This window comes from Aspergillus vadensis, assembly GCF_003184925.1.
Source record: "Aspergillus vadensis CBS 113365 unplaced genomic scaffold BO88scaffold_3, whole genome shotgun sequence".
NCBI lineage: Eukaryota > Fungi > Ascomycota > Eurotiomycetes > Eurotiales > Aspergillaceae > Aspergillus > Aspergillus vadensis.
Genome location: NW_020292041.1, coordinates 1,028,404 through 1,042,385, shown reverse-complemented (window position 1 = coordinate 1,042,385; position 13,982 = coordinate 1,028,404). Strand labels below are relative to the sequence as shown.

Genomic DNA, 13,982 nt, shown 5'->3' with positions numbered 1-13,982 from the left:
CATGAAGAGTTGAAACTACCAGCGCCTGGGATGATTTCGTCCCATGCCAAAGTCCAACAAAGTTCAAAGGAACAACCACTTAGATATATTACCGATTGTATATCGAATCTGAGGCTAGTATACCGACCTATGGGCAATCGCAATTTCCAACTTTGTGCAACCGTTCACATGAAGTCAGGTAAGTTCCAGCAGTGGTTGTGAAACAATGCAATCCGTGCAGTGGGGACACAGCTTAAATCTGACCATAATAGCCCGAACATTGACTATCAACTATCGGAGTATAACATTTCGAGCTCACAATTCTAATTTGATCTCTTATCTTTCATTCAGCATCATAACTGTCTGTGATGAATCAATCCTATTCAGGAAGGTTCATAACACAAGCCAGTCATGCAAAGTGTACCCAGACCGCCTGTCTGATGGAGTATATTCCGAGTTGCTCCTTTCGGATAGGATCATCGTTACGATAGGCAGGAAAGCAACATGTCAAATGCCAAACCAAGGGCGAGATGCAGCACAGACACTTGGCTGGCCTCTGCGAGTCTCCAATGCTTTTCTTTGGTGGGTCTGCCCCATAACAACCGCCAGTCAAAGGCAGTTTTTAGCTCATAAGGCGGGGGAAGCGTCCGTGATCACATGTAGCAAGTATCTATCAACCGCAACGCAACGTCCCTAATCTTCATTTCCTTCACTGCATTATTTTGTCTCCTGTCCGAAATTACAACATGTCAACAACCACAATTGAGCTAGTTTCACAGGGTCAACAGGAGTCACAGAGCCCAGTTCAACCATTCGGGCCGAGTACCGAAGAGGCGATCGTGCAGCAGAAGCAAAAATGGAATGATCCTCCCATCAATAGATGGCGTCTGTTAGCTACATTCATCAGTTTTACGGTTGTCGGAGCAAACGATGGTGTCTACGGAGTGAGCTCTCCTTTACAGTGGATCCCTGCAACATATAAGGATGGCAAACTAACACTTATGCTGCAGGCACTCGTCCCATATGTATGCGTTTGATCGGCGAGAATTGATTCCTTCACCAGAAAGATGCTGAAAGTCAAGTAGCTTCGCGAAGACTACAACCTGTCTACCACCGTGGTCTCTCTAATATTCGTCACCCCATTTGCCGGATATACGATAGCCACGCTCATTGTCAACAAGATTCACATGACGCTTGGACAGCGGGGTATAGCAATCATCGGTCCCCTATGCCATATCATTCCATATGTGATTATGGCAACTCATCCACCCTGGCCGGTAATGCTGGCTGTCTACGTAATTGTTGGCTTGGGCAATGGTCTCATCGATGCGGCATGGAATTCCTGGATCGCTGATATGGCCAATGCGAATGCTATGATGGGGGTCCTTCAAGCATTTTATGGTCTCGGGTATGTGGCTATAGACAAGATCTATGACCATCATTTGTCAATACTGACAACCACTGCAGGGCAACTATAAGTCCACTGGTTGGGACTCAGATGATCAAGTCCGGCCTTCGCTGGAACTACTTCTACTACACGCTGCTCGGTGCATCCATTCTAGACCTAATGGTGAGCTCTACTCTGTTCTGGAATGAGAATGCGGCTAGCTACAGAGCCAAAAATCACAGAGGTACCGATGGTGGCGGTGGGAGCAGAACTACAGAGGCTACGAAAAGTCCTATTACCTGGCTGATAGCTGTCTGGCTATTTGTTTACATGGGAGTTGAAGGTGTGTCAGTCCACCAGATCATCAAACCAAATGATCCAACTGATAATTGAATCTGGTAAGTGTCGGTGGGTGGCTGGGTCGTCGACTTCATGGTCCAGGTTCGTCATGGCGAGCCCTATGAGTCTGGTCTGATCCCAACCGGCTTTTGGGCTGGTGTCACCGTGGGCCGCCTTGTTCTCGGTTTTGTTAACGACTGGTTGGGCATGTTTCTCCTTTCCCCATCAAGGCCACACTACATGAATACTGACTGTAATTAAGGAGAGCGGATTGCTATCAGCATTTATCTAGCCATTTCAATTGCCCTAGAACTTATCTTCTGGCTAGTACCGCAGTTCATCGTGTCCGCAGTGGCTGTCTCACTGCTCGGCTTCTTTACTGGCCCTCTCTTTCCCGCAGCCATTGTTGTGGCAGCTAAGCTGCTTCCCAAGCACCTACATACCCCTGGTATCGGACTTGCGTCGGCGTTGGCTGGCGGGGGCGGAGCAATGTACGTTTGCCACCCTTACTCTACTATTGTCTATGAGCTTTTGCTGCTTGACCTCCCTTGCTAATCTTTCGCTTGGGCAATAGACTGCCCTTTGTCGCCGGTGCCATATCCGGGGCGCGCGGAGTACAGAGTCTGCAGCCATTCGTCCTCGCACTATTGATTGCATTGATCGCTATATGGGTGCTGCTCCCACGGAGGAAGCATCATGCTTATGCTGTTTGAGGTGGTGGTATCTTTTCGTGGCTAAGTATAAGGTGATCTGTAAAACAAACAGGTATATTTGCGATTATATCTTATACAGGTATGTGTAGACATATTTGTCTTAGGACCTGATATATTTGTTTACAAGATAGTGTATTGCGCCTGTGCAGGACTACTAGACAATAACTCGCTATTGAACTCAGCTGCAATTCCAATATAAATAGATATATAAAAATCCCAGTTGAAAATCCAATCCGACGGGTTCTAATCATAATTACAAAAGTTGTATACAAGCGAATTGCTGACATGACTTTCACAACATCGGATTATTTGTAAATCTTTGTTCATTTGGAAATAGTATCTTCAAATCATAACATCATTCATGTTCTCTGCTGCCTATGCTCTCAGATTGCGACACATATGACACAAATTAAGAAGTGACGAGAAAGTATGAAATGCCTTGATAGATAGACCATGCAAAGGCCGCTATATTGTCTTGATAGTCAAAAGAGAAAAGCATCCTTGAACATTCTTTAGTCTGTATTTCACTGAACAAGCCCTCCGGTCACATCAAACCACTGTAATATACCGCGACAATCTATTCCTCCTGTCACTACTTGCCGATGAAATGTGTATGGACACCTTCGTGTCACTCGCTCAGCTCAACCCTAGCACGATCGTCTGAGCATTTGCCAAAGCTGTTTGGCATGTTTCCACCCCTCGCTTGACTCCTTCTGTACATTCGGGATGCTGTCCAGCTTCAGAGATTTCTCCCTCCACAGTGACCGTAGCATGTAAATCTCGGGTAATAGTAGCAACCTCCTCGCTAAGCTTCTGATTTAACTGTTCAAATGCTTCGTCGATCATTTCTTCATAGTCGAGGGCAATATTGTCAGCAAAGTCTTGGAACAGACTACGTGAACTGAGATGACGATTCATGGTTTGCTTTCGACGCGAATCACTTCCCGTTCCTATGCGAGCCATTTTGCATTAGCATCAAAAGAAAATGTGATTGAATGGAAGATGAGAGAGATAGCATACCACTTTGTTGCATGCAATGGTTATAGACTGGGCGCATGACTCCCGCAATATATGAGCTCGCGTGTCCACTCACTGTATCATCCATGATTTTTCTGCAAATCAAATTAGTCCATCTCTCACAGTAGCATACAAATTCGTGCACAATACTCAGTGTCATCAATTAGACGTTCGATGGAGCAATGAACAGCGTCCAGTATACACGTCCGTCGCATTCGGAGGTTCAGAAGCAAGTTTCCTAGGTTTTCTGGGGCCAGATCCCGTTGCTCTGACAAGTCAATAGTCAATGACACCAGCCCTTTAACCCTTAAGGACGCTTGGGAAATGGCGTACCGTGTATAGAATCATGTACCCCTTGAAATATCCTGGAGATTTCGTCTTCGATCTTCTTACCCTCTTCTCCAAGCCAGTTGAGCACGGAATCCCACGCCAGAGATAGCTGGTCAATTCCCGAGCCGAGAATCTCTTCGTTCCAGCAACGATACGGTTGCTTCGCCGTTTCATACGTTCCGTAGTTGCGACAGAACGCTGCATATGTCATGTGGTGCCACTGCAAGTAGCCAAAATCAGGTACGAATATTCTTAAGGTACTGTGAGTCCCACTTACATTTGCCCATTCCAAGCTCGCCTCGACTGCATCGTCCCTCCAATCAAGTCGACTTCGGCCTGTATGAAGGGTTATTTACTCTGGTCTTCATGAATGGGTTGTAGGTCGGTGCCTACGAATTTGTTGTGTAATGGCATCGGAAAATTTCCTCCTGAGGCTACTCTGTAATGAGTGTACATGCGAGCCATCACGAGTCGTGCTCTACGCGAATTAGCAATCATGGCATTTATAACAAAGCAGCAGATAGTAGATGCAGTTTTGGAGCCTGCACCTAGACAGGGCAAAGTGCATTTGGATATTAGGACAATTACCGTACCCCTTTCAGAGTGCTTTCAGCTTCAGTCAAAACCCGTCGCAAGACTTCTGCCCGGGCCATAGTCATGCTGCTAGTCCCTGCTAAGACCCATTGCGTGATAGAACCCAGCAGCGCTGGTACTTCATGCTGGAGATATGACACCGTGGCTCGGAACTGCGCATCTGCCGGCACTGATTGGCAGTACCGTCGAAGTTCTTGGATACCACTGAGTGCCAAATATTCATTGGCCTGTCGTGGATCGTCCTCTCGATGGTCAGAGTAGAGCTTATTGCTCACGCACAATATGCGAGCCATATCCCCCCAGGCATGCAACAAAGAGTTGGTCACAGATGTATTTCTTCGAATGACGAGGAATTTCATCAACCTGGCAAGTTTCAGATCAGACCAATATGTTTAGTTGGAACAACCAAAGTAAGGGTTCTTACTGAAGCTCAAGGGTTTCTTTCTGATCCCTACAATGAATGAGATATAGGAAAATTAGGAGTATCGTGCATCAGTGCTACTTACCTGAGGTTACTTTCCTCTGCAGCGAGACTCTGCATCCTACTTCCGTGCGCTTTTCGCCTGCGAGTACCTATCTGCATGATCCTGCTATCGAGCTGCCGGATTTGGTTGTTCATATTCCGGATACGTACAGCATCTGCTGCAGCAGCGGTACGTGCCGTCTCTTCTGAATTGACGTCCTGGATTTCAGTGGTCACTTTCATGTCACCTATATAATGACTTTGAAAAGCACTTACCTCGGAGCGAGTACACACAATGCGGATAGGCTGACCCCGCGCACATCGACGGATGATATCGCCTATTGACTGATCGGTTGTACATCGCATAATATTACTCACAATAAAAACCTCGTCGCAGCTGTGGCGTAGGTACCTTTCCGTCGCTCGCACTCGAGCGTAGTTTAAGTCGCGAAATCCTGAACATTGTGCTCTTAGCTTAATTCTGCATGACACCGTTATAATATCTCGGTACGGTACCTGGGAGGTCGGCCAAAACTAAACCCGTGCGTAGAACGGGCGAGCGCAAATAGACCCTATGTATAGATTAGCCACATAACGCAGCATTTACATATATGATCACTTCTGTTATATACCTGACCAACTTCACAAACGGCCACAAAGCAGGGTTATTACCGTCGTCATCATTGGCCATCAGTCTGTCAAGATGCTTCATGCATTGATCCGCATGGTGAGACACAACCGTATACTGTAGGTTATCACGCCCTCCTGGTCGGGTATCTAAGCCCGCCATGGCCCACTCCAGCAAGGTCCTCATGATTGCGGCGACGGCCTCGTCTCCTTCCTGGGCAAGGAAGTCAATGTCCAGGTTCCGCTCATGAGGAAAGAGGGATTTCAAGGTGTCCCAGGCTCTTTTGGCCGCAACTATGATATTCTCCTGCTCTTCCGACGTTCTCACTTCACGAAAGGCTTCGGTGTAGTATTTCCGAATGCTCGATAAAAGCTCCTCGAGGAGCTCACGGATCTCGTCATTGTCCATGAAATCTGCAACAACAGTATAGTTTTCTGGATAGGTATCATTTACACTTCGGAATTCGGTAACGACAGTGGTGCAGGCAGCGCCATCTCCGCTCTGTGGGAAGGGTAGACCATCGGGTGTTAGTCTCTCAAAGGTATATTATAATGATTTGTTTCGAACCCACCGACCGAGCCAAGCCCTCTTGATCTAGAAGTGAATTTATCAAACTGCTCTTCCCTGTTCGCACGAATTAGCCTCTCAAGTACGTGTATCAGCTATCTTTCCGATATTTACCAACACCCGAGTCGCCGATGAATCCTACCGTGCGTGTCGCTGGATAAGCGAGTCGACTTGCTTCACGTGTCTTCTCATAAAGCTTGGACAAGTCACTAGTATTGTCGTGGGCAAGGGCGTTACCGCTCATTATTTGTGTAAGACTCGTTAGTTCACTCCTGACAGCTCGCAGCGCATTCTGAAGTCGAATATCATAGATAGGCTCCTGGGGAAGAGACTCATGACGAATGTTGTAGGCATTCTCATCATCTTCTTCTGCTGCATCTCCCTCACTGTCGAGCCAGTCGTAGACCTTTTCGGAGCTGTTGTAAATATTTTCATCAATCTCTTGTCCGTTATCATCCGCCCATGGTAATGCCCGGAGCGAGAAAGAGTGGACCTCCTTAGCGATATGATTTAACAGTGCATCTTTTTCCACTTCGACTTCGTCGGCTTTTGGCCAATTGCACAGTGGACAGTGTCGGATTTCTGATGGTATTGTCTTCTTGGACAACTCAACCAGGACTGGTATATGGGCTAATGGAACGGTCGCAGCATGAAAGAACTTTGTGTGCTGTACAAAGTCTTTCCTTCTCGAAAATTGTTTTCCATCACCACATGCAAAGCATGTCCAATATGTCATGCTGTTGTGGTCCTTCAGCATGTGCTGTCGCCAACTATCCTCTGTATTGAAGAGGACATAAGGCTGATCACAACTAGCCAAAACACAGGTGTAGGGGCTCAAATCATCTTCGATATGTTTCCTAGTCTTGTGTTAGCTTGGCCGTGATTGGATCTGTATCAAGAATCTCACCTCCACCTAATTTCATCTGTCATTTTTGCAGGAAGCGCTTCGCAGCAACAGGGACACCGAAAGAGCCGCGCATCATCTTTAAGCTGAGGCGGGCGCGGGTAATCTACTTCGCGTGCAGTAGTTGATACTGCGGAAGACGTGATGGATATAGCGTGATCTTTTTGGTGTACTGTGTGTCTTGATTGCGATAAATGAAAGTCATCGGACAGTCCGGAGGCACTAGTTCCCGTGATTACGGTGTTGTTGGCGTGCATTGGGCTATTATTTGAGGATTCCCAACACGGGCTTTCTTGGGGTGTCTCCTTCTGTGCTGATCCAGCTGGCTTCGGTACAGGTGTGCGACGTACGTAGCCAGCATCCAGACCCATGGCGTGTCTTTGAGAATACAAAAAGCGATTTCGACGCTTTAGGTTGCAGTGTACCAATCGCAATTGTACTTCATTCAACTGCGATGGGTCTCTTTCTTGAATACGGCCATTTAATTGACAGAGTAACATTCCAACAAGGTGGCCTTCTAGTTTCTGGTGTTCTGATGCGTTGAACAGTTGGTCTGCCTTTTGCAACCGTGAGCGTCGTACAGAGCGACGAATGGCAACTGCGATCCGGGAAAGTTGATCCATCATCAACTCAATGTCATACATTGACTCATACAACAGATTCCTGGATGGATTCCGCAACTCATGACGGTCCATCAACTGGCCATCGGAGCTAGAATCATCGGACCATGGGGAAAATGCTCGCCCTTGTCTTTCGTTCTCAGAAGAGGCAGGGTCTTCTTCATTGTGAGAGATGTGCGAAACATCTTGTATTTTGCTTTGTTTTAGACATTCGTCAATCATAGTACTTAGCAGGCGCAATAAATTGACGATCACATCATGAGCTTCGGGCCTCGAGGCTAGTCTCGAGTCCAAAGAAGCTCGTCCTCTGGCGCAGGCTCCGGTGCCTGATATCCATAAGTTCATATCCGCAAGGCGATTCTCGGCCCACTCGTTTTCCATGAGAGGTGGGATTTCCAGGCACCGCGTGAAAAGGCCGACGCATTGCTGTGCCGCTTCTTTTATACCCCGCTCCATGGCTGTCAGGTATCTCGTTGCGTACGTAGTCGCTAAATGCGACGTGGAGATGTACTAAAGTAGATAGAATCAGCTGAGGGGTTGCAGCCTCACTAGTCACGCTGGTCTAATAATGATCCGGCCCCACTCCTGCTGCACGGCGCTTACTTCAGTAGGACGAGGACGAACCCTTTCCTTCCCTTTTTCCTGTCTTCTTTCGGGGTTTTTTGGCTTTTTCCTATAGCTATTTCATAGAAATGGCACAGCAACCCACATATATTCTCTCTCCCAACTTCCATTTCAAGCCAGGAACGGGCCCTATCGGAATAGGGAACATAATATCACACCCCCTACGACCGCACCGAGCCCTGACAACTGTTGATGCGACGACGCTAGAGAAAGTTTACCCGCGGATAGAAAGATTTACGGACTACGAGCGAAGTATTGAACGAGGCGACAGCCACGATGTCTCGATGAGCTTGTGGGCAGAGTTCCTGCAGACGGTATCCGGAAAGCTGTCGGGCGGACGGGGTAGCGATGTGCGATCAAACTATACGATGGACCAACTGGAGACAGAATACTTTGTCACCGACCCTCCGCTTGAAGAAATCCAAGCTCGTTCAAAAGCCCCTCGGGTTCAGGCTGTAACCAAGGCAGGCAGGATTCCTGGGTTCAGGAACCCTGTTTATATGGTTACGGGTCTCATGATAGCGAAAGGGTTTACCGCCAGTATGGAGAACAACCAGCGCCACAATGGGGAGATTGAGGTTGGCGGCAATATTCCATCGCCGGGATTTCAGGTTGGCGCTGGAGCTAATCTCGCCAAATCGACCAGCACAGAAGAATCAGATACTTGGCGGGCGGGCGAGGATATAGTGTTTGCATATCAGCTTCTCAAGATAGAAGTCAAGGGTTGGAAAGGCGATAGAGTTAAATACGATGAGCTGAGACACAAAGCCGCCTACTTGAGCAAAGATGATGAAGATGAGACAGATGAGGACGACGATGCCGTGGAAGAGATCATCATAGGTTCAGCTGATCCGGGCACTTTATCCAGGGATCATGACCAAGGAAGTATGACTGTGACAGAAATTGGAGAGGGGGATAGTCGGGTCAGCTGTATATCTTCGATAGCCGGGAGTGATCCCTGACTCAGAGTAATCAGTTCTCATAATCAAAGCCCAGATAACTTGCCGCCAATTTTCGCCCACCGGGCATCCTCCGGAATACCTATCAAGCCCCGTACCGTCAGGTACAAATAACCTGACTGGAGCGTGTTAGAGGATATGGCCCTGAAGATTGCATTCATTCCCCGACGTGTCCAGGCTCGGTTTTTGGCATTGTAGAATGGCTTCTCAGGAGGGCGAGAACTGATATATCCCAGAAGAGACCCTGCTATTCCAGCCGCTATGGCCGTAGCAACTGATGTTCCAGACCTATACTCTTCGCCATCAGAGTTGGGCCACGCAGAAGGAACGTCCATGCCAAGAGTCCCGAAAACCACCGGTTCATCTTCATGCTTAGGGGGGTTAAAGTCTGCAAATAGGCCGTTTGAATTCGTCCCTCGAATAGAGATGACAGACTCGTGTCTGGCGGGAAACATCTCTCGATCATTGGCCCCGTAATTAGAAGCTGCTGCAAAGAAAAGAACAGAATCTTGACGTTTGTACAGGGCTTCGCGAATCGCGTCACTGATACACGGCTGCTCGTCTGCAAAGCCGAACGACATGGAGATGATGTCGGCTTTCCATTCTCCACTTGCCCAAGAAATTGCCTAAGCAAGTCAGCTGAGTCACATTCAGTATTTCCTTTGGAGCACTAACTTCTGCAACTTTGTCGCTGGAATTCAAGAGTTGATGGGGGCTTTCGGAAATGCGGGCTACATAGATATCGGCATCGGGAGCGCACTTCAGAACGAGAGACACCAAATGAGTGCCATGTCCATGACAATCTTCGGGCTGGCTCGAGCCATCAACCCAGTCTTTCCAGCCTTTAAGACGTTCCATAACATCAGGTGAAAAGAAAAACGGGGCATTATCGTCGTAACCAGTGTCCAAAATCGCTATCCGTACGCTCCGGGATACCCCGCGTGATCCCGCTGCTGGTGCAACTTGAGCTAGCTCCCTGTTAAACTCTTTCAAGTCTAATAGCCAGTTGCTAGCGTTTTTCTCACTTTCGGTGCGCTTCCTCCTGCGCTCTGGCGCTTTGCCCTTGTCGAGATTTTCCGGTACAGTGGCTTCTTCGATTTTCGCATCCTGGGAAAGTACACTAAGCGGGGCGATCTTTTCATAATTGTCGATCCATTTCGTGCCCTGTAGGAGGTTCTCAAGCGGAAACACAACTTTCTCGTATAAAATGTTTCTTCGTTGCTTGAGGTGTTGTCTCTGTTCATAGGCAGATAAACCTTCAACACAAGCTGCCTGGTCGAATGTACCGGGCTCCAAACAGTGGCGTATTGAATTCATATAGTCGGGGTAGTCGAAATTCTTCCAGCGCTCTTCATCCCTTGCATAGTTGATGGCTGTGAGCAGTTCAGCGTTCACTTCGGCGGCCAAGGACTGCCCCTGATTCTCACGCTTGGGAAGCGGAAACCCAAGACCTATCTCAACCAGCATAATACCAAGCGCTCTGATCCTTGGGTAGACATGCACCATCCCAGGAACCTTATATTGTTCATAACACAGTGGATCTTCATCGTTGAAATGCACTGATACATATGGTTTCCAGGTAAAAAGCTTACCCTGGCCCCTACCCCCAGAGGTATCACTTTCTCTCATAAATTGAATAGTCTCGCTTGTCCATTTTGTTCGCATCCAGTCTGTATCGTAGTACTGCCAGACAGAGTAGGCTATTATGTAAGCTAGTACGAGTTTCATTCGTGACGTTAGATGGTAGGTGCTGAGGACTTTGGCCAAAGATATTCCCGGAATATGGTCAACTTTCTGCTTGTGGGGCTCAAAGAAATGATAGAGCTCCTGGTCTTCAATAGAGAGGCAAAGGCGCCAGCCTTTCGCAAGATCGAGTAAACGGCAGAATTGGCCTTTGTCTGTTCGTTGTTTTATTTTTGCAGATAAATTGTTGGCTTGCTCATCTCTATATCCATCATCTCTACCAAAAAATCGGACGCACTTTTTGCCGTGCGTATGGTCGTTTGGCACAAGCAGCTCAATATCTTGCCAGTGAGTGAGCTGTGACTGGTTCCAGAAGGGCTCTGATGAGAACAGCATATCAAATTGCACCAGATTGTCACTGGCCACTGATTGGGAAGGTGGCTGTAGCAGGAGACACACTAGATGTCCTCGCTCCGTTTGCCTACGCACTCCATTGGTCTGGCAAGTACAGCACATTTGCTCTCGTAGGACTCGATGAGCAAGCTCGTTGGCAAGATCTGAGCGCTCTGGGCGAGCGGCTCTCTTTCTAGAACTGATATCTCCACTTTCATCGCGCCTAGATGACTTGCGATTGCGCTCAACGAATTTTTGAATATGAGAAATGGCCACCTCGGCGTCACGAGAACACGCGGTAAGCTGATCAAGTCCTCGTCGAATCTTTCTCTGGGCCGTCTCATAAGATGTCACGTCAGGGAATGGCTTTGTTATCGCTTCAAGAAGAGGATAGTCATTTCTTGGTATTTTCGTCGGCCACTATTCCAAGCTCATCAGGCTCCATTCACATGAGATATAGTTTTCTGCCACACTTACATTGCACATAGCCTCCACATCTCGCAGTAGCTTGGATATTCGCAGCCGCAGTCGGCTCTCCTGGTCTAAGCCAGCCGTGTCGATGTAGTTGGCGACGAGGAAGAGCTCAGCCCCGAGACGCCCACATAATGGTCGCTTGGACTCAACGCCCAGTAAAGACGCGATGTTAGCGACCTGGGCTATGGCAGTATGTGCAAAGTCTATTGGATCCTCACTCGCCATTCCGTTTACGTTACGGTTTAGCACAGGTGACTATGGAAATGTGTGTGCCAGAGGGAGGCGGCTGAGCGATGCGGGGCAGACTCAGCTGATGATAGCGCGCGCCTATTCACCGCGTGTTCAACCTAGCCCTTGACTACCTTCAAGTTCTTCGCTTCCTCGGTCGGGCAGACCATTCTCAACCTACTGCAACTGCATGATTCTGTAAAGTATCTACTATGTGTGTAAAGTAACTACTATGTGATCAGCACTCCCTGTCTGGTACAAAGGCTTCTCAACTCTACAACAAAATCTTAAATGAATAAAGTCTTACACGGATTTCAGAGGTATTGTTTATGAAGCAGACATGTGCAGCCTGATTTATACATCCATGATCTTACCTGGACGCTTCTAAAATGCAAACTTTTGTTTTATATTTCATTACCGGGCTATTACTCTCTATAACCTTTTTATAAAAAAAGAAACTAACCCCATAGCTAGCTCTAGATCTAATTATCCGAAAAAATAACACTTCTATAACCAACCACTGCAATACCATCAAGTACCCATCATCACCATCAACAACACCTACACTCTCCCTCTCAAAAACAACTTCTCCGGCCTCAACCACCTCAAAAACCCCTGCACCCCAACCATCCCACTCCCATTCCTCGCCTCTCCACCCTCACTCACCCCCTTCACCTCCAACTCATAAAACTTCCACGACCTCAGAATCCACAAACACACGGCTCCCAACACAAACATACAAGCAACATACACCTGCGCACTCAAATACCCGGCCCCGCTGCCCGCCATACTCAACGCAATGGCCTCCGCGACCAAATTCGGCGCTACCAGCATCAAACACACCATCCCAAACGTCGACGGGAGACGGTTCAACCCGACCACATCAGTAAGCACAGGGGCAATAGTACCCCAGAAGGTCCCGCAGACCATACCGCACAGCACCGCGAAGAGGAGCAGAAGTGCATATGAATGAGCAGGAATCCAGATAGCGAGACAGAGAATGGCACACGACGCCGTCATGGCCATGGAGATGGTGATGCGGCCGTAGGCATCACTGATGTAGCCGACGACTGGACGACCAAGGACAAGGCCGAGGTTGAGGATAGCGCCGGCGACAGACCCCTGCTGTGGGGAGAGGCCGATGGAGGAGGCGTAGTTGGGGAGGGAGTAGAGGAGGGTGATGTAGCCGAGGTCAGTGGAGATGCCCCAGATGATGATGAGGAGGACTTCGGGGTGGCCGAGGTCGCGGTGGTTGAAGGATCTTTGACGGGGTTGGGCGCGTGAGCGAGGCCGGTCTTTGAGGAGGAGGGAAGAGACGAGGTGGGAGCCTAGGGCGCAGAAGGCGAGGATGCGGTAGGTGGCTTGCACGCCCACGGATTGGATGGCGCGGCCAGCGGCGAGGTTGTATGCGAGACCGCCGAGGCCGGCGCCGGAGGCGGCAATGCCGCTGGAGAAGCTGCGTTTGGTGGTGAACCATTTGGGGAGGATGGAGGTGGCGGTTAGGTAGAGGAAGCCCATGCCGAACCCGAAGGCGATGCCTTGGGTGAGAACGAGGTGCCAGACTTGGGTGGAGTAGGAGGCGGCGAAGAGACCGACGAAGATGAGGGCTGTGCCGGTGAGGAGGGTGATGGCTGTGCCTAGTAGTTCGTTGGATTTGGTGACGATGGGTCCGATTAAAAGGGATAGGGAGACTTGGAGCCCGCCGATGATCGCATAGTCGAGGTGGCTGGCGCCGGGGAAGGTCGAGTTGGAGAGGTAGTAGTCGAGGATTACGCCCCAGGCGCTGTTGATGCCCCAGGTGTGCACGTTGATCATGAATACGCAGAATGTGCACACCCAGCCGTATCCGCCGTTGGGTGGGACGTCTTCTAATGTACTGATGTTGATGGCATTCTCGGGGCTTTGGTTGATATCAACTTGGTCGGGCGGTTGTAGTTCGAAATCGTCTCGTACGTTGAGATGCTCCGTGCTAGGGTACATTTTGAACTTCTCTCTGATGAGTTGAAGGGTACTTTTCTCTTGTTTTTCGGTTGGTTTGATTGTGGAAGCCATGGTGATAGTAGTCAGGGTTTATATGCAT

General features: G+C 48.7%; 6 protein-coding genes across 6 annotated transcripts; 2 read left to right on the top strand and 4 right to left on the bottom strand.

Annotated features, from left to right (window-relative positions):
- Positions 1-698: 698 nt before the first annotated feature.
- On the top strand, positions 699-2,599 carry BO88DRAFT_441367 (putative MFS transporter). The gene is made up of 7 exons (XM_025709873.1): positions 699-923; positions 990-1,004; positions 1,065-1,387; positions 1,447-1,709; positions 1,770-1,910; positions 1,968-2,196; positions 2,280-2,599. The coding sequence occupies exons 1-7, from the start codon at positions 726-728 to the stop codon at positions 2,416-2,418; spliced, it is 1,308 nt and encodes a 435-aa protein (XP_025566616.1). The 5' UTR covers positions 699-725; the 3' UTR covers positions 2,419-2,599.
- A 157-nt stretch (positions 2,600-2,756) lies between these two features.
- Positions 2,757-6,387, bottom strand: BO88DRAFT_358796 (uncharacterized protein). The gene is made up of 13 exons (XM_025703802.1): positions 6,132-6,387; positions 6,022-6,074; positions 5,455-5,951; positions 5,339-5,394; positions 5,099-5,277; positions 4,866-5,041; positions 4,784-4,810; positions 4,359-4,722; positions 4,159-4,243; positions 3,769-4,101; positions 3,586-3,703; positions 3,439-3,530; positions 2,757-3,368 (listed from the first exon to the last, which is right to left on the bottom strand). Exons 1-13 carry the CDS (start codon positions 6,259-6,261, stop codon positions 3,055-3,057), a joined length of 2,424 nt encoding a protein of 807 aa, XP_025566615.1. The 5' UTR covers positions 6,262-6,387; the 3' UTR covers positions 2,757-3,054.
- Positions 6,388-6,408: 21 nt separating this feature from the next.
- Positions 6,409-7,997, bottom strand: BO88DRAFT_318122 (uncharacterized protein; the record flags this gene model as incomplete). Its single annotated transcript, XM_025702461.1, has 2 exons — positions 6,409-6,874; positions 6,925-7,997. Coding segments are annotated over 2 exons (1,539 nt in total), but the record flags the coding sequence as incomplete, so codon positions are not given.
- Positions 7,998-8,146: 149 nt separating this feature from the next.
- On the top strand, positions 8,147-9,176 carry BO88DRAFT_401899 (uncharacterized protein). The gene has a single exon (XM_025705957.1). It carries the CDS (start codon positions 8,234-8,236, stop codon positions 9,125-9,127), a length of 894 nt encoding a protein of 297 aa, XP_025566613.1. The 5' UTR covers positions 8,147-8,233; the 3' UTR covers positions 9,128-9,176.
- On the bottom strand, positions 9,151-11,899 carry BO88DRAFT_422562 (S8 family peptidase; the record flags this gene model as incomplete). Its single annotated transcript, XM_025708583.1, has 3 exons — positions 9,151-9,750; positions 9,800-11,620; positions 11,678-11,899. The coding sequence occupies 3 exons, from the start codon at positions 11,897-11,899 to the stop codon at positions 9,151-9,153; spliced, it is 2,643 nt and encodes an 880-aa protein (XP_025566612.1).
- Positions 11,900-12,463: 564 nt separating this feature from the next.
- Positions 12,464-13,954, bottom strand: BO88DRAFT_381708 (MFS general substrate transporter; the record flags this gene model as incomplete). Its single annotated transcript, XM_025704598.1, has 1 exon — positions 12,464-13,954. One exon carries the CDS (start codon positions 13,952-13,954, stop codon positions 12,464-12,466), a length of 1,491 nt encoding a protein of 496 aa, XP_025566611.1.
- Positions 13,955-13,982: the final 28 nt, after the last annotated feature.

What these genes read in the sequence shown, in the direction of transcription:
- BO88DRAFT_401899 (XM_025705957.1), top strand. Translation starts at nt 8,234, where the DNA reads ATGGCACAGCAACCCACATATATTCTCTCTCCCAACTTCCATTTCAAG.
- BO88DRAFT_441367 (XM_025709873.1), top strand. Translation starts at nt 726, where the DNA reads ATGTCAACAACCACAATTGAGCTAGTTTCACAGGGTCAACAGGAGTCA. An exon ending in CAAGCATTTTATGGTCTCGG is followed by an intron (nt 1,388 to 1,446) that starts GTATGTGGCTAT and finishes CAACCACTGCAG; the next exon opens with GGCAACTATAAGTCCACTGG. An exon ending in TGTTTACATGGGAGTTGAAG is followed by an intron (nt 1,710 to 1,769) that starts GTGTGTCAGTCC and finishes GAATCTGGTAAG; the next exon opens with TGTCGGTGGGTGGCTGGGTC.
- BO88DRAFT_358796 (XM_025703802.1), bottom strand. Translation starts at nt 6,261, where the DNA reads ATGAGCGGTAACGCCCTTGCCCACGACAATACTAGTGACTTGTCCAAG. An exon ending in CATCGGCGACTCGGGTGTTG is followed by an intron (nt 6,075 to 6,131) that starts GTAAATATCGGA and finishes TCGTGCGAACAG; the next exon opens with GGAAGAGCAGTTTGATAAAT. An exon ending in GCAGAGGAAAGTAACCTCAG is followed by an intron (nt 4,811 to 4,865) that starts GTAAGTAGCACT and finishes CATTCATTGTAG; the next exon opens with GGATCAGAAAGAAACCCTTG.